This window comes from Sturnira hondurensis, unplaced genomic scaffold (genome assembly GCF_014824575.4).
Source record: "Sturnira hondurensis isolate 20B ecotype Veracruz unplaced genomic scaffold, ASM1482457v3 Scaffold0010128, whole genome shotgun sequence".
NCBI lineage: Eukaryota > Metazoa > Chordata > Mammalia > Chiroptera > Phyllostomidae > Sturnira > Sturnira hondurensis.
Window position 1 is genome coordinate 3,901,673 of NW_028082759.1, and position 22,295 is coordinate 3,923,967.

Sequence of the window (22,295 nt, forward strand, 5' to 3'; positions counted from 1 at the left end):
GATTTTCCACTGTAGTGTGGGGGTGGGCCTCCCCAGCTCTGCCTTGTTCAGAGGATAACTAGTTGTTCAGAGGTTAACTGTAGTTTTTCTTCCCGTTTCCTAATGCTTTTCCAATTATTCAAAGGCGAAGATAAAGATTCCACAAATACAGTGGATTCAAATTGGTTGGATACCTAATAATTGGCCACAGTATAAAATTGACACAATTCAGTGCAGAAAGAAACATTTTTATCTTCCCAGTTGTGGTTCATGTGAAATGAAACATTTCAGGAAAGAAGCTTGTTCTCTGTATCTTCACTTCCCTTCTCCATAATCTCTAGAATGACAGATTGGGGGTTGAGTTCGTTTCACAAAGTAACAATCAACAAAAACCTAAAGAATTTGATGAGGCATCTTAAATGGTTTGTCAATAAAATATTCCTTGCTAAAACTCAACTGAGATCTCATAACTCTGAAATCTGATGCTGGATATATCATGTAGTCTTCAAATAATTGTTTCCAGTTTTCTTTCTTAAAGTATCAACGATAGCAAAGCTACTAACAACTGGGTTTTTCAAACTTTCCCAACAAATTAGATGAATACACAGGTCTGTTATACGAGAAATATGGGAACACCTACCGAGCTGACCTGTGACCGCTGTTCCTCTTCCGGCCAGACCGAATTTGACAGGCTTGCCTTAAAGACGCGCACCACGCGCACACCGAAGAGGAACTGAAACAGCCCTTCAGAGTTAATTGTGCTTTAAGTTTCATATCTTGAAATTTGGATTCAGAAGAAATTCTTTGTACTGCTTTGGACCACCAGAATGGAAGTAGTGAATTAATTAATCTACAGTTTATCTACAGTTTGGGTGAACTAATTCTACTAAAAAAAACACCCCAAAACTGTAGATTGTGGTCGTTGCTTAACAAGAAAATAAGCGTGGAAACCAGGGTCTGTTTTCCCCCAGTGGACTGCTTCACAGAGATAAACCGAACGTGATTTTACTCCTGGTCTTTGCTTGTAGTAGCGGGTTTCTGACTAGGAAATACAGAAATAGCCACAGATTTAGAGAGCATGTGCTAAGGAACAGCCTGAAAAATTCTGAAGATTTTAGTAAAGGGCTATTAAAAGAAATCTAATGCAGGTTGTAGAGGTGGGGAGAGTGTTTCTCGTTGTGTTCTCCACTTAGAAACACTGTGTGAAAACCACTCTGCTTTGATACTACTTAGGAGATGTAGCTGTTGGGCGGGTTGAATGAAGTGGGGAAGGAGGGAAAACAAACCCTGGTCAGCTGCTGGTCTGGTGCTTCCTCACAGGCTGCACGGGGAGGTGGTAAATTGCTGGGCATGACGCTTTCAGATGCACTGGGTACCGCTGCCACAGGCTCTTCTGCCCTTTCTGCATTCCTTCCCTTTTCACCGATTTTAGTGGCCATGGGGAATTTTCTTCGGCCAGTTAAAAAAGGCTCTTTCTACCAGTTAATAGTTGGGATTTAGAGATGTAATTCGAGAGTGACTGACTAAATGAATGAAGGGATGCAGTGGTAAGTTAGTATTGTTGCAAAGTCATAAGGGATTTAGGTTAAAAGAACATTCATCTCTTCCCTCTAGGACCACATCTCTAACTGGGAATGAATCCGAGCAGTCTCACTACAGGGATTCTGAAGGCGGTGTGAACTCCCTTCATAGGAACTGACAGCTGACATCAACTTTTGTCTGGGTCTTATTTTAAGTACTGGTGATGTAACAGGGTAAAGCCCTTGTCATTAGCCACCGTAACTAATTGTTTCCAGAATGACAGTGTTCCAGACCAAGACAAGGTTACTTTAGCCCTGGGGTCCACAGGGCAGCCATCAGGCAGCTTCTGAAGCCTTTCCCCCCACGCTGCCGCTCGGCTGTGTGCTGGGCCGGATGGAGTACCCACTCAACGAGCCTCCAGTTCCTGGTGCTCCTGCTGTGACTCTGGCTGTGAGTCAGCCTGTGGCTTAGCCTTATCCTTTTATTGTTATAGTAACAAAAGAGGCATAACCTCTGAGCAGTGATGTGGCAAGCCCTGGTGGGAATTGGTGAGAGCAATAGTAACCCGTGACCCATCTAAGATTATAGTAAAACTCAACAAAGGGAATCCAGCCCGTGGTCTCTGGAAAAACCAAGGTTCCTGGCATCTGTCTTCCCCCTTTATGGGCTGCAAATTATACGAAGTGTTTAATATCAGGTACCCTTTTTATCCATTAATGCTTATATATCAAAGGGTTGAATCCTCTTATCTATTTAGAAAGTTTAAAAAAACACTATTTTTAGGTCTTTATAGAACAGATGTGAACTCAAGTCCAGTATTCTCACTACACCATTTCCTTTGGCTTTTGTGCCTTACCCAGCCCAAAGGCCTGGAAAGAAAGGGGGGGGGGGAGTGAGAACGGGAGGGGGGAGGGAAGGGAGAGAGGAAGAGAGAACTTAGTTGAGCTAGGATAGTTTTTTTTCCACTTACTAATTTATTTTGTGAAGTTCAACTCTCACAAATGGGACCCTATGCCAGATAGGGTAGAATTGTCTTTGATCTAGGGATACATTCTGTCTTCATGCTCTCATGATCTGAGGGTCATCTCTGCCTTGAGCTCACCGTGTCTTTGGAAACATTCCCTCAGGTCTATGTATTTGTTTTCTCTTCTTGAAAAATAACACACACACACACACACACACACACACAGAAGTGGTGGATTGGGTCACTGATTCCCAAATATGGGAAGTGTTTTTAAAAATGTAGGTTCCTGAGCGTGAAGTGAATTCAGATCCACTTTATCAAATGCTGGGGGGCTGGATCCTAGAAGCTTTGTTGATTGAAAAAAACAAGCAAAAAAACCCCAAGCAAACAAAATTTCTAGAGTAATTTCAGTGGAGAGTTAAGTCTGAGAACCTCCAGGTAGGTGATGTCTGAGGTCCTTTGTAGCTCTAATACGATTGTCTGTTACTGACCAATGAGACCCAACAATGTAAGAAAAATAGGAAGACCTTGGGTAATCAAGGGAATCAAAACTATCTCGGTGTTAAATTTAAGTGAATTGGAAGATCTAATTGGCTTTCTTAAGCGATTTCTGAACTGGGCAGTAGCCCATCTAGCAAGAAGACAGAAGCCCCAAAAGCTGTACAGTGTGGAAGGCTTTTATAGGCAGAAACTGGGCAGGGCCAGAAGGTTATTAGCAAAAGAAAAGAAAGGATTGTTTCAGGTAGGTTGCCTGGGTGGAGGTTGTCTTGTCAGATTGCCTTAGTGTCCTTTGGGGGGAGGGTGGAGAGGATCCATGTGACGAGGCATTGGTACTGACCAGGAAATTCCAGACTAACAATTAAGATTACATTCCTGGAGAAGCCTGAACTGCATTTAGGTCAGGTTTTAAATCTAGGTTTGGTGTCCTGGGCTTTAGCACAAATGACCCCGTGTTGGGCCTGCGGTTTTCTCTTTAACGGTGATAATCTTTTTCCATGCGAGGAAGCAGGCCATGTGGTTATTTGAGGAAGTGTGTTCTCAGCGGAGGGAATAGCCAGTACAGAGATCCTAAGGTAGCCAGTACAGAGATCCTAAGGCAGGGGCCTGCTTGGTGTGCTCCTGTGGGGGGAAAATCATTTTCCTTTACCCTTCTAAATTTTAGCTGGTCAGATAATTCAAATGACATGCAGGAGATTAACAGGAGAAAATGAAGTTTTAACACACGCATATGGGGAATTCACATAAGCATGAAAATTCCAGACATTGAGAGAAACCGAAGAGTATGTCATTCAGAATTAAGGCAGGGAAGTAAGGCAATTTACAAAAAGGTGAAAAGAGTTCATGTTCAGTGAGCAGATGCATTGGTCATTTTGAAATAGTGAGACACAGCCCTGGCTGGTGCAGCTCAGTGGATTGAGTGCCAACCTGTGAACCAAAGGGTTGCCGGTTCAGTTCCCAGTCAGGGCACATGCCTGGGTTGCAGGTCCAGTCCCTCGTGGGGGGCATGCAAGAGGCAATCACACATGGATGTTTCTATCCCTCTTTCTCCTTCCCCTCCTCTCTCTAAAAATAAGTAAATAGAATCTTTAAAAAAAAAGAAAAGAAAGAAAGAAACAGTGGGACACAGAGAGGACTTTGGTCAGGGGGGTTTCCTGGGTTTCTCCCTGCTATCCCCCTAGCTCATGCTAAAATATAGTTGTCTGTGACAATAGCTCCCTTTCTGGAGAAAGTCCTTCCTTTGTCTAAATTCTTTTAGGCAGTTGGGGGGGAGGTCAAAGGTTTTTCTGGAGTTTTTTATTCCTTAAAAATAGCCAGCTTAAAATAACCAGTATCCCACAGAGGCGCGTTTTGAGGTGGCAGACTCTGCTCCCCATCACCCTGAAAAGGAAAGTGTTGCCTAAGGACAAAGGTTTGGGTTCAGAGTGCCCCTGGTCCTCCAGGGGAACGTCCATGAGGCCGGGCTGTCACACTGGGAGATGACAGGGAGGTGGAGGTGGCCTGCCCACTGATTTCTCTCCCAGTGGCCCTTGCTTGATAACTACGATTCCTGCTACTAGAACCTCATTTCTTTGTATTCAAGCCTCATTCTCTCTAGGCAGTAACTGATACCTCAGTGGGAACTGAGAGAGAGCTTGTTCCTTTGTCAGGGAGAACAAGATCACATGAGAGGGTGGGGCGTTTTCCGCAGAGCAGTGTTGAGGACGGACCTTACCCCTTCCAGCTGGGTGGGCAGGACTGAGGGGAGACCACCTGTCGTGTTGCTGAACAGGGACACAGACTTTTGATAGCTGTATTCAAAGCTCAAGTAATGTGTCCTTGGTTTTCATCTTCACGGGAAATTCCCTAACAATGACAGACCAAAGTCATCTTTAGAGAATGATCCCACAGACTTGACATCTAGTGCTTATTACTCAAAGTTCCTGTATTTTAATTGACAATTAAAAGATTTTTTTCCTTTTAAAAGACTTTCTAGTGCAGTTTTAGGTTCACAGCAAAACTGAGCAGAAAATAGAGCTCCCTCATAGCCACAGCCTCCCCTGCTGTCAGCACCCCCACCCTGCACACGCCAGCGCAGTGCCTTCGCCACGGCAGGTGAGCTCACACTGACGAGTCTCAGTCACCCCAAGCCATCGTTTACACCGTGGTGCACTCTTGGTGTTGTCTGCTTCATGGGTTTTGACTAATGTGTAAAACGTATTCATCAGTACAGTGTTACACAGAGTAGTTTCACCTCTGTGCTCTGCCTACTCAGCTCTCCCTCGCCATGGGTGACCACTGACCTTTTTACTGTCTCCATAGTTTTCTTTTGCCTTTTATAGATGTTTTTGGTTGGAATCATGTAGTATGTAGCCTTTTCTGATTGGCTTCTTTCACGCAGTAATATGCATTAAAGGTTCCTACATGGTTTTTTTTTCATGGCTTGACAACTAAATTTCTCTTTGGCACCAAATAATACTCCATTGTCTGGATGTAGCACAATTCATTCATTTACCTACTGAAGGACATCTTGATTGCTTCCAAGTTTTGGCAATTATGAATAAAGCTGCTGTATTCCCGTGTGGACATAGTTTTACTCCTTTGGATGAATATCAAGGAGCATGATTGCTGGATCATAAGGTAAGAGTTTGTTTAATCTTGTAAGAAGCTGCCAAACTTCTCACCAGCAATGATTGACAGTTTCTGTTAGTCCACATCCTTGTCATTTTTAGTTTCATCAGTGTTCTGGATTGTGGCCATCCTCATAGGTCTGTAGTGGTACCTTATCATTGTTTTAATTTGTATTTCTCTAATGGTGTACGACATGGAGCATCTTTTTATGTACTCATTTGCCATCTGTGTATCTTTTTTCCTGAGGTGTCTGTTCAGATTTTCTTCCCATTTTAAAATTGGGTTGTTCTTTCTCTTATTGTTGAGTTTTATGAGTTAGTTGTTTGTGTATTTTGGATACCAGTGCTTTATGCGGATATGTGTTTTGCAAATATTTTCGCTTGGCCTGTGCCTGTCTTCTCATTCTCTTGGTACTGTCTTTCACAGAGCAGGGTTTTTAATGAAGTCCAGCTTATTGGTTCTTTTTTCGTTTCATGGCTGTGCCTTTGGTGTTGTCATCACCATGCCCAAGATCATCTGGAGTTTTCCCCTCTGATATCTTCTAGAAGTTTTATGGTATTTCGTTTTATATTTAGGCCTGTGATCCATTTTGAGTGAAGTTTCTGTGAAGGGTTTAATGTAGGGGCGGTGTCTGGATTCTTTTTTTTGCATATGGATGTCCAATTGCTGCATTGCCTTGGTTGAAAGATGATCAGTTGATTACACGTATGTGAACCTGTTTCTGGTCTCTCTTCTATTGATCTGTCCCTTCTTTCACCAATACCACACTGTCTTTATTCTGTACCTTTGCAGTAAGGCTTGAAGTTGGGTAGTTTCAATCTTCTGACTTTGCTCTTCTCCTTCATTATTGTATTGGCTATTCTGGGTCTGGTGCTTCTCCAAATACACTTTAGAATCGCTTTGCTGATACTCACAAAATAACTTGCTGAGATTTTGCTTGAGGTTGCACTGAATCCGTAGATCAGGTTGGGAAGAACTGACGTCTTGAGTCTTCCTACCCATGCACATGAAGTATCTATTTATTTAAGAACTAACAAATACTAGTTCTTTAATTTATCAGAGTTTAAAAAAATTTCCTCATATAGATCTTGTACACATTTTATTAGATTTGTATGTGTTTTAGGGGGGTTCTGTTAGAAATGGTATTGTGTTTTTAATTTTAAATTCCACTTGTTAATTGCTAGCATATATTTAAAAATACTTTATGTGGATTTGGTCAGAGTATATAAGGCAAGCAAAAAGTATTTTATTTTACACGGGTTTTTTAGAGCATGGCTGCACTCATATCAGGCTGTAGCTTCTATCCCCTTCTCTTTTTAAATGCCTCCACCTTTTTCTTAAATATGTTTTCTGACTATCAAAATGATACAATTTTATTATGACACTTGGCAAATGCAAGCAAATACAAAAAGGCAAAAGATATATTCATTCTTCTGGTTTCATTCTGAAACCAGAGCATATAAATGTAAGCAAATACAAAATGTGAACCCAAATCACCTATAATGCTGTCATACAAATCTTACTACTGTAAACATGTTTTTTTCCTTGTAGTTCTTCCTTGATGTGGATGTAAGCTACGTTTTGCTAACAGAATCATATTGTATATTAAGCTATATAATCTGCTTTTTTATTCAGTATGATACCACAGCATTTTCCCCATGTTATTAAAATGTTTTTGAGAAGCGTTTTTAATGACTTTATAATATCTTATTAAATGGCTTCAAAAACTTAGAGTATGTTCTGCAAATGGATATTCAGATTTCCAGTTACAATGCAGAGTGACCCTGTATTTGTTCAAATTTCTGGCAGTTTTCTTGGTAGGAACTTTGAAAGAAACCCATTTTCCTTCCCCAGCAGCATTTGAAAATTGAGAGAGAGAAATTGTCAGGTAGATGGACAGTAAAATACCTATGGTTGGAAAGTTGCTAGTCTGTGTAACAACAATGGCCTGGCCTGCCTAGTAACCTCAGAAGGAGACTGGTCTGTCCACCTGTCTTGAGCAACCTGACACCCGTAGGCCTGTCCACAGAGGGCCTTGCCACTGTAAAACTTGGTGCTGAGGAGTGGATGATTCTATCAGCCTGTGTGTGCCCTTGGGGCAGAGAGAAAGAGAGATGCGCGCAGATAGAGGGGGATTTACCATTTGGTATTGACTATTCTTCCCCGGGGAAGGAGCACATGGAGGAGGTGAGAGCGGTCGGGAGCCCTCTGCTCCTGGGGATTGCGCCCCTACTTGCAGGAAACCTGAAGCAAAGGTAAGGAGGGCCCCCAAACTCTTTTGTAGGCTAAATCTCCTTCGAAAGGAGTGAAGGTTCATAGGACTATGAGCAGGTTTTTTTCTTTACATTTCATAAAGCATGTTCTCTATACGTCTTCAGAGCTAATGCATTCACTTTGTTTGACAATAGCAAATTCACTGAAATATATATACACATATTCAAAATGAATTCCTCCCACCTCTTTATTCTTTCCCATCCCCTTTAAATAATGGATTTTATTAGTTTCTTAAAATTCCTTTTTACATTAATATCGTGCAGAAATAAAAAATTGGAAATATGTATTCTTCTGCCTTTTTACACAAAAAAGTAGCATGTTCTACACTATGGACTCCATAGTATAACCTGGAGAAATTGAGGGTCCTGCTTGTTCTAACACACTCTCTCCCACAGCTATTTGGTATTTGGTCATGTGAATGTAGCATAAGTCATTGAACTTGCACCTGTTACTGTCTTCTCCAGTTGCTCCAGTTTTCTGCTGTTATCAAACATGCTACAGTCACGTTTTTTAAAAATCTGTCCAGTTCCAGAAGTGGGATTGGTGGGTCCAGTGTTAAAAATACCTTAGTTATAATTCTAATACCTATGACAACTTATCCTCCGTATATGTGGTTACACCATGTGGTGCCTCTGCTTGTATTTCTCTCATGTGGGATGTCTAACTTCTGAATTTTTGCCAACCTAATAGGTGTATGATTTTAAGTTGTTCTTCTCTTTCTAAGAGTGATGTTTGGCATTTTTTCATGTGTTTAAAGACCATTTTACCCCTTCCCCTGTGAAATATCTGGGTCCATTGCCCATTTTTCCATTGGTTTACCAGTCTTTTTCTTTATTGATTCCTGGTTGTTCTTTATATATTAGGGAGAGTCTTTGTAATATGAGATGCTATTTTCTGTGAACTTTTTAAACAGGTTTTGATAATTTTTTTTACACATTGTGGCCATGCTGTATACATAGTTTAGTGTTCTGCTTTTCAGTCTTAACATTATATCACCAGAATTTGTATTTGTCAAGTGCAGCCTGTTTTTCCCCCTCAGAAGGAGATGCAGAGGGGAGGTCCCGGGAAGTCCATTCTGCCCTGACTTGTTTGTTGCCGATGTTAAGGTGATAGTGTAGCTGTTAAGGTGATAGTGTAGCGGAGTTGGAAAAGCACAGAATTTGGAATCAGGAGACATTGGTTTGAGTCCTGACTTTGCTACTTAATGGTTACAACCTTGTTAAAATTTCCTAACTTCTGTGTAAAACGGATTATGTAATACGGACTCTCACAGGACATTCATGAAGGTCAGCTCAGGTGAATTTTGTAAAAATGTTTGGCAAACTCTGACATGTTAGGCAATTATTTACGTGTGTGCCGTGCCACTCGGATCACTGTCTTCCCCTCCCCACAGCCAAGCGGCAGACATTGTGGAACTGCTGTCTCTGGACTCTGTGGGATTGCGCTGTAAAGAAGGCAGTTCCTTAACACGATGGAAACCGATTTGATACAATAATAGAACAGCAATAACAAACTCAAAGCCATAAATAGGTTTACTAAATGAGAAGAGGAATTCGTTCTTTAGAGATTTTGCCCTGTTTATGGAGGAGGCAAGGAATGAAGAAGGACAGGAAAATGTGGTACATGCACGCTGAGAAGAAAGCTCAATAAATGTCATTGTCTGAGGCCACACCACATACTTGAAACTGAATCTGAATTCTTTGAATTCAGTAAGGTGGTTCCCCTGTAGGAGTTCACCCACTGCCACGTGCTTCAGCTACCAAGAAGCCTCTTAAAGCAAACAGTAATTAAGGTTGTTTGTCTTCAGGCAATAAGAGAATCCTAGGGGAAAAAATAGGGTGTTCCTGTTTCATTATATATTTTTAATTTTTCAATTTAAATATTATTATATATCTTAAAACATTTTAATGTCAGTAGGAGGTAGGGCAGGCATATGGTTACATACTCGAAAGATGGTGAGTCTAAGTGGGTGCTTCCAGCATACTGGCTCACGCGTGCCCAGCTCTTCGTTGGCCACTTTGGGGCTAATCCTCAGGAGGTCACTTTGGAGGCAGGTATTGTTTCCCATGTTTTGCAGATGAGGATACTAAGGAACAAAAAGTTTGGGTAACTTGCCAAAGTCACACACCTAGGAAGAGGCAGAGCAAGGACTTGAACCCAGGCTGCCCAGCTCCGGAGTCTATGCTCTTCCTCACCGTGCTGTTCTGACAGATACTTAGTCAACAGTGGAGGGAAAGTCTTTCCCTGTGCTCTGTGAAGAACATACAATGAAGTGTGCTCGCTTCTCTTCCTCAGCAACCCAGACACAGCCAGTTTTACCAATTCGTTATACTGTATGTCTTTCCAGAGATACTCTGTACATGTGTAATAAAACCCAGAGCTTTCTCGTTTTTCCTTTTGAGAATATATATGGTAGCATTCTAACACAGTGTTTCGTGTTCCTTTTTTTAGTTAAAATTATGTCTTAGCACTTATATAATTACGTGAGGGACTTCCTCGTTCGTCGTTGTCGCATCAGTGTAGGGCCATGCTGCGCTGCTGTACCACCGTCTAGCTGTCCTGCAGTGGTTTCCAGTCCTGTGCTATTCCAGGCAGCGCTGCAGAGAATACCTTTTTGTATGGGACTATTTCGGACCGGTCTGTCTGTCTGTCTGTCTGTCTCTCTTTCTTTCCATTTGGCCTCACCTGTGCCCCACCACTTCCCCATGTGCTCATCTGTACCCATCTCTTTTAAAGATATTTACAGCCAAAGATAAATACAGTTCCTGTTTATTTTGGCTTTTTCATTTTGCAAACAAAAGCCTTAACAGAGAGAGTCATGCTCTGACCTCTGAAAAACTCTGGGAAAAAAGAATTATTACCTTATTTGTGTACAATTTAAATGGATCTAGAATGAATATTTATACAAGGCAATGTTGTAAATATTTAGTTTGAAGTTCATTCATCTATCTCTTATTAGTACACATTACCCTGGTGGAGAGGATGGGAAAGCCTTATGTTCTAGAAAAGATGACTCCTGTTGATGCAAGTTGGCTTGCAGCAGGACCGTTATACAGCTCAGTAATCCTGGAGTATAGTCATGAGTGCTGACCGTTTGGGTTGTGCAGACAACAGCATGAAGGAATCAGCTCAGTGACTGTTGAATACTGCACACGTGGAGATGAACAGCAAAGCTCTCTTTTTTGCGGGGTTGCACAGGTAGTTTCTAGCTCACAGCTAGCAGAAAAGAATGAGTAGTGTTCTTTTAAGAATTAAAGGAATCATTTTGGAAAATATGGGCCATACTTAAAGATTCTGTGCATTTTTAAAAGGAGAAAGGAAAGAAACCAAAAATAATAAAATGATAGCAACAGAACCTAGGAAAGCTAGCCGGGTTTGAGTCTTGGTTGGCACAGGGACCACCCCCACCCAGTGTCCCTCTTACCTCAAAAGAATGTGTACTTTTTCTCTTTAAATTTTGTTAGCGTCTTCTGAAAGTTTTATCAGTTGGAGATGTGTTTGTATTAAGAAACATGCTTGTCAAAGTATAAAGTACATTTAGAAGGGTTAAAGGTATGCCGTGTAGTAATGTTGATTAAATGTTGATTAATACATTAAGATTGCTTTCCTCTCAATACCTGGATCATTTATTATAAATTATACTGTGCACACTTAATAAATAATTTGGGATTATAGTGCGTTAGAGTTGGAAGGATGAGATCTTGAGGAACCACTTTAGTCCCAGCCTTTTATAGGAGAAACACTTTTATAGGAGAAACATTGTCCTCAGAGGCAAAGGAGTGTTTCTAGGATTAGACTACCAATCCTGCCCAGAACCCAGGCATTCGGACATCGAGTACAGGGCTGTGCTGTTTTGTTGATGCCGAGGTGGCCCTAGGGTGGTAGGGTATGGGTCCTGGTGCATGAATGCAGCACACAAACTTGACTGATTTCAGAGTTGTATCTGACATGATCCTGAACTCAGGAAGGAAGGAAGGAATTCTGTCTTCTCCCCTTCTGTACTTCGGAGTTCTCTGTTCATAGCAGCTGCACCTCAGGCTGTATTGTGACTCATGTTATAATATTTTGTCATTGCTGTGTGAAAACATTATATAAAGACATGTGGTCTTAGCATGTGACCCTCACAATCATATACATAGCATTGTTTCACTGGGGGAGAAGTAGGTTTTGAATGACAACCTACTCATGCATGAACTTTGACAATCATCTTTGTTAGGGATTGGTTTACATTAAGAAAGTATGTGGGACCTGAATGTTACTTTTTTCCATCTTGAACTCCCCTCAGGCATAGTAAGCATTACATTGGTCAACGGTCTCTTATGCTGCAATTCCAAAATCCAAAATATTTGAAATCTTTCCAAATATTTTTGAAACGGACATGAACTGAGGTGAGGCTGTTTATGGTCTCTATATAATCCATTTAGCATCAATACACATAACTTAGGCTGGTGAGTATTAATTTGTTTGATTTGGGGTTTGACTATACTTTAGTCCCTGTAGGAAGCATTACATAATATGTGGTATAAGCTACTTTCTATAATCTATAGAGTTCCGGAGCATGTGGCCCCAAGGATCTCAGTTAAAGGATTGTATATCTGGACTTCTGTCTGAGTTACGCTTCACCGTTTTAGAAGTACTTTCATACTTATTCTTTGTTCTTCCCGACAGCCCTATGAGATAGACATGGCAGGTACATTTTAGGAATGCTGAGCCCCGGAGTAAGTGGAAAGTGGCAGAGCTCGAGTTAGCAGCCGTGGTTACCCAGTGAATACTAATCCGGATCCCCACACGACGTCCTCTCTGACTCGCACGCCTCCCCCAGCAGTGCGGACTTGACCTTTTTATCCTTTAAATTTCCCATAAGCCATATAGACATTTATCTCTGTACCTGTAACAGTATAGTTTGCTTATTTATTTATGGGTTGGCCTTCCTGTATCAGATTATAAGCATTTTGAGGTAGGAACTAGATCTGGTTAATTTTGAGTCCTGGTATCTGTCATGGACTCTGAGTCGAGCCAGGTGCCAAGAGTGTGTGGAAGGAATGAATGCAGTAGTGTGCTCATGGACTCATGTTGCAGTGAGTGTTCTTTCCGTGATATGCTGCCAATCGTAGGGGCTTGTTCTTTCATCCCACATGTTTCTTTTACAAAAGGCATAAAGGATTTACGTATCCCCTACTTTCCTGAAGGCAGAAAAAGTTACAGCCAACATTCAGTATAAATTTCTTTCATAAAATAGGAGGGATACACACAACTGGAGTCATTTTAGCTTTAATTTTATTATACTTTGCAATCATTTAGAAATTATATGTTTAGGTTAGCATTATGTATTAGAGTTTCTAATGAGAATTGGACCCTTTAAGCACCTTTTTACTATACTCTTGACCACAGGACAGCAAATTAATGGTGGATCTTTTTGTAGTTACCCTAAAACTACACTAGGCGATTTGTGTGGCTAAGGCTGTGTCAGTCCAAAGCAGTACAAAGCAGGGGAAGAGAGGGAAGTCCACTAATTTGCAGATTCCTTTTTCTGTTAGCCATCTTCTGAGTATAGTAACGTAGCCCCGCACCCCGCCACTGCCAAAAAAGAAAAAGAATTTGAAATTTGTTACTGCCATCTATTTACATAATTTTTGTTAAAATAAATAGCTTGTTAATTGATGGGAAATAATGTACATTTGCACTGACTGAGCTCTGATCACTGTCGCAAGCACAGCCTTCCCTTTCGCCCCACCCTTAATCTTCCTCTGCTGTCTGGTGGCAGTCATTAGGGTCTCCTCGCTGTTCTAGAACAAACCTTAGAGAGGGTTTCTGTTTGTATTTAGGTTCATCTTTTTTCTTTCTCCTTTTCTCTTTCTCTTTCTCTTTCTTTCTTTCTTTTTTTAAAAAATATTTTATTTATTTATTTTTAGAGAGAGGGGAAAGGAAGGAGAAAGAGTGGGAGAGAAACATCAATGTGTGGTTGCCTCTCATGTGTCCCCCACTGGGGACCTGAACCTGCAACCCAGGCCTGTGCCCTGACTGGGAATCGAACCAGTGACCCTTTGCTTCATAGGCCCGTGCTCAGTCCACTGAGCTACACCAGCCAAGGCTCTTTGTTTTCTTGAAAAAGAAGAGGAGCAGTGGGAGTCGGCAGAAAAGAGAACATAGAAAAGGTTACTAGTGGCTGCAAATGCAGGAAGTTTCACAGGACCACCAGTTATGGCTGTTCACTGCTTTATCTTGTGCCTAGAGGAGTGCACTTGGCATCTTGGCACGTGGTAGGCTGTAGGGCTATGTGTTAAATGGATGCTATCGGCCAGTTTTTGTTATGATCATTGTTGGTTTTGTTTTGTTCTATTTACTCTTTCTTGGATTATTTATATTTTCCCTGTCATACTGGATTTTTTAAACATTCACAATCTTGGATCACAAGACTGCTCTTTAGACTCATCATCTGAACTTATTTTTGACTATATAAGGCTGTTTCTTTGTAAGAGCCAGAAGGGAAATATTTTTGAAGTAGTCTTCTTTCGTAGATCATGCTTCAACATGATTGTACTTGAGCCCACTTCTAGCCTGATTGCTGTAAAAGCTCGGGAGGAATCCAACACCAGCACTAGAACAGGTCTTGGAGGACGCAGCAAATCACCCTGCAGCAAATCACTCCTCTACCGTTCACATCCTTAGCAGCCGAGACTCCTTGAAACACGGGTACTAAAGACAGCATTGATATAGAAGGTGACTAGAGTTTTCCTTGTATATTGTAAAACATTTTGTATGGTATTTGGATTAAAAAAATTGGGCAGTCTTGCCCTGGCTGCTGAAGCTCAGTGGATTGAGCGCGAGCCTGTGAACCACACGATCGTGGTTCGATTCCCAGTCAGGGCGCATTCCTGGGTTGCAGACCAGTTCCCAGCAGGGGACTCACGAGAGGCAACCACACATTGATACTTATCTCCTTCTCTTCTTCTCTTTCCCTCTAAAGATAAATAAATAAAAAAATCTAAAAAAAAATGGGCAGTCTTGATATACATATACTTTCCACCCCTTTTCGACATCTTTTATTTTCATCTTTTTAAAATTGAAAAGTAATATAAAAATTTTAATGAGGTGTTGTGATCATTATTAAATTTTAGCTGCAGAGGCTGTCCTCCATTTGATGGGTGAGTCGGTGTTACCTCTCAAAAATAAGGGTTGGACAGCTTGCTTTGTGAATTATAATGCTGTTTTAGCAAAATGTAATTATTGGGGGCAAAACAGATTGAATAAGAAAATACAGGGTAATTAAATTTTTGTTGAGTTTCCGCTTTTAAGAACTTTATTAACCTGTGTACTGTTCTAATGATTTCAAAGGGGGTTTTTAGTCATCTCATGCAATTTTAACATTTAGTGGTTTGGGTACAGTCATCAGGACTTTCCAGTTTTAAATGACAGAAAACTAACTCCAGGATTGGTATTCCCTCAGGAATAGCTGGCTTCGACTGCCAACAGGAATCCGTCTGATTCCATTGCTCACTCCTGCCTTCCTCCACTTTGACTCTATTTTCAGGGAGGCTCTTACCTCATACTGGCAAAAAATAGGCACCAGCAACTCCAGGGTTACTGTTAACCAGCAGAGCAACCAAGCGTGGGGATTGGCTGGCACGGCCCAGCTGAAGGGCACGTGGTTGTAGCTGATCACCAGACCAGACCGTGGTCTACCTCCAGACTGAGAGGAGCAGAAGAACAACTTCTGTTGCCATGCTATGAAAATTAGGAGGAAGGAATGCTCAGTATGGCCGCGTAGAGCATGGCAGCTTAGGGAGTTAAAAGAAGCACAGCCAGAACTTTGTTTTTTGGTGCCGGGATCGAAGAAAACAAGTCGGCCACCCTAAAAGAACATGTTCAGTGTTAACTACCATTGCCTGAAAAAGGATAAGACCAATAACGCCCAGATTGTGATTGTGCCCTAGACACTAAATCGGTTTTAAAAAACAGTAACATTACAAATGCTCTTAAGGAATTATTATAATTTTGGAGCACTTTCTGTGCCTCAGCCTGTGTATGAAGCACTTCACACATTTCGTTTACTTCCTACGGCAGCTGTGTGAGGTGGGTAGTACTCCCACTGTGCCGATGAGGGAACCGTTGCTCCGAGAGTTCGGATTTGAACCCAGACTTGGCTGACTTCTCTCTAGTCACACTGTCTGCTAGCTTCACAGTTTGCTTTGCTGCTCTCTGTCTCCCTAACTACCCATCCTTTATCCCTTCAGGACCACGATGCCTCTTCCAGCAGTCTCCAAGCAGTTAGCACCTTTTTTGCTGCAGGCACCGTCCAGTCCACCACCAGATCCTGTCAGTTCTGCCCCTTAACTTCTCTCCAGTGTTTGCCCCCTTCACTGCTGTCACTCAGGCCTTCCTTGTGAAGGGCCTGAACTCGTAATAAACTCCATTTGGCCTTCCTGCTTCCAGTTTTAATCTGCCCCACCGCCGTTTCCCTTAGAGCAGTCAGATTGAACTTTAAAAAAAACATAGACCTGAATTTAGCAACCTTTGTCTACCTTGGCTTCTCACTGCCCCTGGGGCAGGATCCTGGCTCCTGCCTGCCTTCCCAGTGTACCTGTCAGGCCCTGTTTCTCCTTCTCGCTGTTTTTCTTTTCTTTCTCAAATGCATCACTCTTACATTTTACCCTGTACCTCCTCACTTCCTATTATGTTCTTCATTCTCACACTATATCTCTTAAACCCTTCTTCAAGTTCATGTTTAAATGTCACCACTTTAAGCCGATGGGTGGGTAGAGCACCCATTCACCAGTGTGAGTTTGATCCTGCGTCAGTTCCATTCTGAGTCAGGGCACATACAAGAATCATCCAGTGAATGCGTAAATGAGTGGAACAACAAATCAGTGTTTCTCCCCACTCCGCCTCTCTCTCCCTCCCTTCCCTCTCCTTCTTCTCAAATCTATCAATCAGTCAATAAATGTTACTTCCTTAAGTCATTTAGAGACTTCCCTACCCCCTCTCCTCAGCCCCTTAAATCTGAAAATATGAGACTCATCACAACCTTTATGTTTCCTTTTTGCACTTGTGAGAGTCTGTAGTTATACTACATGTATATGTGTATATATATGTATATGTATATATATAGAATCATATATATATATATATATATATATATATATATACACACACACACACATATGTGAGTATTAGCCTCGGGTTCCCCACTAAACCATGCACTTACTCCATGTCAGCAGGGACCAAGTCTGTTTAGTTAACTAACTACTGAATCTCTAGCATTGACTTAGTGCCTGGAGCATAGGAGGCACTCAGATATACGTTGGATGGATTAACAGACTAATAATTGAACGTGCCCAAAGCAGTGCAAGTGCCCTTTCTGTAATTCTCACATTCCAATTTCATTTTCTACTCAAGAACAAACCTATATTTAGAGCAGTTTTATCTCAGTGGCTTTTGATTTGCTTAGGAATAAGCCGTGCTTCCTTTACTTTTGATTGCTTTAGTAATTCAGGCCCTGTACAGTGATACACTTGGCTTTCAAAACTTCTAATCGGACGGAGCCAAGCATGATAGAGAAAAGTACTAAATTTGGGGATATGTAATTCTTCCCAATTTGACGTGAACATGGGTGGGTGTGAGCAGAAGAGTGAAGGCTCTACTGACCTGCTCCACATGGTTCCCAGCCCAGTGACACAAAAAAGCTCGAATACCCCCAGACCAGAGGTGTGCCACCCCCAGAACCCAGACATCCAAATGTAGTTTTCTCCACGTGTCCTTAGGATTTCTGGCTATGAACTTTGCCCAAAGTGGCTTTGGAAAGAGAATCACTAGTAATTCGTTATTTAAAAGTCTTCCCAGCCTTTGTCATGGACAGTGGCTGTATTCGTATGGCCCACAAACAGGCTGTGTTCGTGTGGAGTTCATGGTCAGGCTGTGTGCCGGGGACTGAAGGGCTGACGGTCTTTGCACACCTGTGGCCTCTGACATGCACACGGGCACAGTGGTTGGGGACTTTTTCTCTTCATGATTATTCCAAGCGTAGCAGAGATGATAACCTCTTTCTCCCTTTTTAATCCCCAGTTGGTCATGTTCGGAGTTTGACCTGAATGAGATTCGCCTAATAGTTTACCAGGACTGTGAAAGGCGAGGCAGACAAGTCTTGTTTGATTCTAAAGCTGTTCACAAGATTGAAGAGGTGTCAACTCAGGTATGCAATGCAGATTTGCTTTCTCCTTTTTCTTTGGGCTTTTAACCACCTGTCTGATCAGTGATTTATTAATCATAATTGTCTCTTTGGTCTGTATCATACGTTGCCATTGATAATGCAGAAGAAACATAAGAAAAGGTTCCTGAACCAACCCCCCAGCTGCATTTGTATTTTTATTAATACACAGGTGAAACTGTTAGCAAGTAGTTGTGACAGAAGCTGAGTAGTGTGCTGTGAATATTACTAGAGGCGAATTTGCTGGTGAGTTGCAGTCTAGCAGGATTTCAATACTAGATATGTGCAGTGTAATGGGAAATCTGAGAACCCTAAAATTCATGAAGTATTAGCCTGAAGGGAAATTAATAGATCATTCTGCCTAGTATTTCTCATAGATAGCGTTACAGCACAGTGGGCCAACAAAATTAGGTAGCTTTCCTCAGGATAGGGCTTCAGCATGCTAACACGCATGGTCATCGTCATTCAAAGGGGAGTGTGTCTCAAACCTGTCTGCCTGAGGACATTTCTGTTCCTTTTTCTAAGTGGCAGTCAGGGAGGTGATGGCGGTGGTGTTGAGGGGCGCGGGAATGGGGGAATCTGGGGGTGGGTACAGCGAGAACAGAGCAGCTCTGACCCCTCGGAGCCAGGTTGGGGAAGGTAAAGTGATGCGTCCAGGTGGGGCACAGAGTCTGGTCCTCCTGAGTCTTCTGGATGGCAGTCCAGGGTACTTGTAAGTTGTCACCTTTAGGGCTTTCATTCTCTTTTCAGTGGTTATTCCACCATTTGCAAATTAAATAAATCCATTTGTATTTGTTTATGTTTAATAACCTGCTACCTATATAGGCCTAATTCTGGCAGTTTATAGATTGTGTAGCTAAGTCAATGAGTACTTTATATTACATTTTTTATCTCATCAGGGCCAAGAGGGGCTGATTTCCTGCTTTTGATGTGAATCCTTTCTGCAGGAAGGAAGTGTTTGGTTAAAGGTAGTTGGGCTGGGTGGGTTCTGTAGTGCACTAAAGTGGAAGTCTGCCAGGTGGCTAATCATTGCAGGAGTTGTTGGGCTTGTCAGGTAGGTTGGGGGAGGGGCGGGGGAGGGCTTGAAGTCTCTCAGGTGATTCACCTGTAAGCTTTGGTGCTAGATTTGCATCAAAGCCCAAGGGAGCCAGCACTGGGCCCTGGGTCTGGTGGGTGGGGTGTGGCTTCCCCTTGATTTCCCACATCACTTCCTGTTTTCCCTGAAGACTCAGGGCAGATGGTTTAGTTGAGGGCTCCTAATGGTCATAACAGGTGAGGGAAAAAATTCATGCTTTTTTTCAAAAAGCAGCCGGCATCTTCAGTACATCAGAGCAGTGGTGACTCTGGAGTCTAGAACATAAACTTCCTTGGAAACACTCATTTAATCAAAACCACAGTTAGGTCCAGGGAGGTTTCTGACGTGCCCATGGCTGCAGAAAGATTCGGCGGATGCTGGACCCACTATACCAGGTGCTGTCGCCAATTATAGACTCTCAGAATGCTATGCCCCAGCAGGGGGTCTAGCAGTCCGAGGCAGGTGTGGGCCTCGTGTCCCTTTAAGTCCTCTGAGGGGCTGTTTGTGGCTTAAGTGGTATTAAGTAACAGCTAGATCTGAAGAGGGTGTTGAGGGACTGCCAGATGCTCGGGAATAACCAAGTACGACTCTGAGTGCTGTCACTGCTGGAGCGACTGGTATGGACCAGGACAGTGCGTGTTTTCCTTACACTCTCTTCCCATTTTCAACCCTCCACCCTGTTGGCAAGCACAGAACGTCAGGAGTTTGTGTGGAGCACATGACTGCAGGCATTTGCATTAGACCACCAGTGTGACTGTCACATTGGAGATGAGATAAGCTGCAGTTGCATTCATGGGTTTGCAAGCAAATGCTGCACACAGGGAAAAAGTGGATAAGGCTTGGAATAGCAACAACTTATCATAGCGAGCGCAGGATGCCTCTGTAGGGAATAATATATTTTGGAGTAGGAAGAAGGGAAAATTTCATAAAAGTGTATCTTTATGCCTTTATGTCATAAAATTAGCAGTGAACTCTGTTTAGGGAATGTATAGCAGATAACCTTCCATTACCCCTAACCTTTAAAGGCCAGATCTCCATCACATGCTGGGTAATTTGCAGTAGCTCCTGTTTCAGAGTTTTGGCTTCATCTTTCACACACTCAACCTCATGATTTTGTTTCCGATTACTTCTCAAGTAGTTCTGAAAGAGGTGTGTCATTAAAAAAAAAACAGTCTTTCCAAATTTATATTTTTGGCTTTCTTAGTTCCATTTGGTAAAAATTTGGATTTAAAGCAATGCATTTCTCACCAGCTTTATAAATTATGACTCTAGTATTCAAAATCCTCTAATAACAAAAATAGGAGCTTATTAATGATTTTAAAATATGAATTTGAAAGTAAATGATAGTTGCATGATTTATTCATTTATTTCAAGTATATTTTATTATGTTATGACAGTTGTACCAGTTTTTCCGCCTTTGCCCCCCTGTGCCCAGTACCCCCTTTCCCTCCACAATCCCCCCTTAGTTCATGTCCATGGGTTGTGCATGTAAGTTTTTTGGCTTCTCCATTTCTTACACTATTCTTAATACCCCCCTGTTTGTACCTACCATTTATGCTTAATCCTTGCACTTTTTCCTCTATTCTGTCCCTCCTCCTCCCAGCTGATAACACTCCAGATGATCTCTGTATCTATGATTTTATCCCTTTCTGGTTGTTTGCTTTGTTTTTGTTTTTTTAGATTCAGTTATTGATAGTTGTGAATTTTTTGCCAGTGTAATGTTCATAGTTTTGATCTTCTTTTTCTTAAATAAGTCCCTTTAACATTTCATGTAATAACACTCGGAGGTGATAAACTCCTTTAGCTTTGTCTTGTCTGGGAAGCACTTTATCTGCCCTTCCATTCTAAATGATAGTTTTGCTGGATAGAGTCATCTAGGTTGTAGGTCATTGCTCTTCATTACTTGAATACTTCTTGGCAGTCCCTTCTTGTCTGCAAAGTTTCTTTTGAGAAGTCAGCTGACAAGTGTTATGGATATTCCTTTGTAGGTAACTCCCTGTTTTTCTCTTGCTGCTTTTAAGATTCTCTCTTTATATTTAACCTTTGGCATTTTAATTATGATGTGTCTTGGTGTGGCCCTCTTTGGGTCCAACTTGTAGGGGACTCTCTGTGCTTCCTGAACTTGTGTGTCTATTTCCTTTGCCAAATTAGGGAAGTTTTCTTTCATTATTTTTTCAAATAAGTTTCCAATTTCTTGCTCTTCCTCTTCTCCTTCTGGCATTCCTATGTTTCAGATGTTGGCCCTTTTGGAGACATCCAGACTCTTCTTAAACTCTCCTAATTTTTTAAAATTCTTGTTTCTTATTTTTGTGCTGGTTGAAAGTTTATTTCTTCCTTATGTTTCAAATTGTTGGATCTTCTTCTTCTTCTTCTTCTTTGTCTTTCTTCAGTGTGTGGTCGCCTCTCATGCACCCCGTACTGGGGATCTGGCCTATAACCCAGGCATGTCCCCTGACTGGGAATCAAACTGGTGACCCTTTGGTTCTCAGGCCTGCGCTCAGTCCACCAAGCTACACTAGCCAGGGCTCAAATTGTTGATTTGAATCCCAGCTTCCTTCCCTTCACTGTTGGTTCCTTGTAGATTTTTCTTTATTTCACTTAGTGTAATCTTCATTTCTTCTTCTACTTTGTTGCCATACTCAGTGTGTTCTTTGAGCATCCTGATCGCCAGTGTTTTGAACTCTGCATCTGATAGGTTGGCTCTCTCCATTTCATTTCGTTCTTTCTGGGGTTTTGTTCTGTTCTTTCATGTGGGCCATATTTCTTTGCCTCCTCAATTTGGCAGCCTCCTTGTGTTTGTTTCTATGTATTAGGTAGAGCTGCTCTGACTTCCTGTCTTAGTAGCATGGCCTGTTGTTGAAAAGGCACCTGTAAATTGTGTGGGCAGATCCTTAGGCAATCACCAGGGTGGGGCAACCCGCTTCACTGCTTTGTGGCTCTGTGTGGGGGAAGGGATTAGAGAGGGGGCTGTGCTGCTGCTTGGCTTCTGGAGGTTTGCCCAGCACTTGCCTCATTTCCAGTCACTTCACCAACTCCTCAAATGTGACTGGCGCCCTTCCAGCTGTTGCCCTGGTTTTCAATCCCAGAGTGAGTTTGGTACCTTTTAAGACCATGCGGGCCCTTTATGTGGAATTCACTGAAAATCTGGCAGTTTTCTTCAGTTGCCTCAA

At 42.0% G+C, this 22,295-nt stretch overlaps 1 protein-coding gene across 7 annotated transcripts in view; it reads left to right on the forward strand.

Annotated features, from left to right (window-relative positions):
• FNIP2 (folliculin interacting protein 2) overlaps positions 1-22,295 on the forward strand; it is a 118,084-nt gene that overhangs the window by 39,659 nt on the left and 56,130 nt on the right. For all 7 annotated transcript variants that reach the window (XR_005068254.1, XM_037058297.1, XM_037058299.1 and 4 more), the window contains exon 2: positions 17,909-18,035. Coding sequence is in view for 6 of the 7 variants with exons in the window: in XM_037058297.1 (XP_036914192.1) it covers positions 17,909-18,035 (127 nt within the window). In the remaining variant the exon portion in view is untranslated. The remainder of the gene's footprint in view (positions 1-17,908; positions 18,036-22,295) is intronic.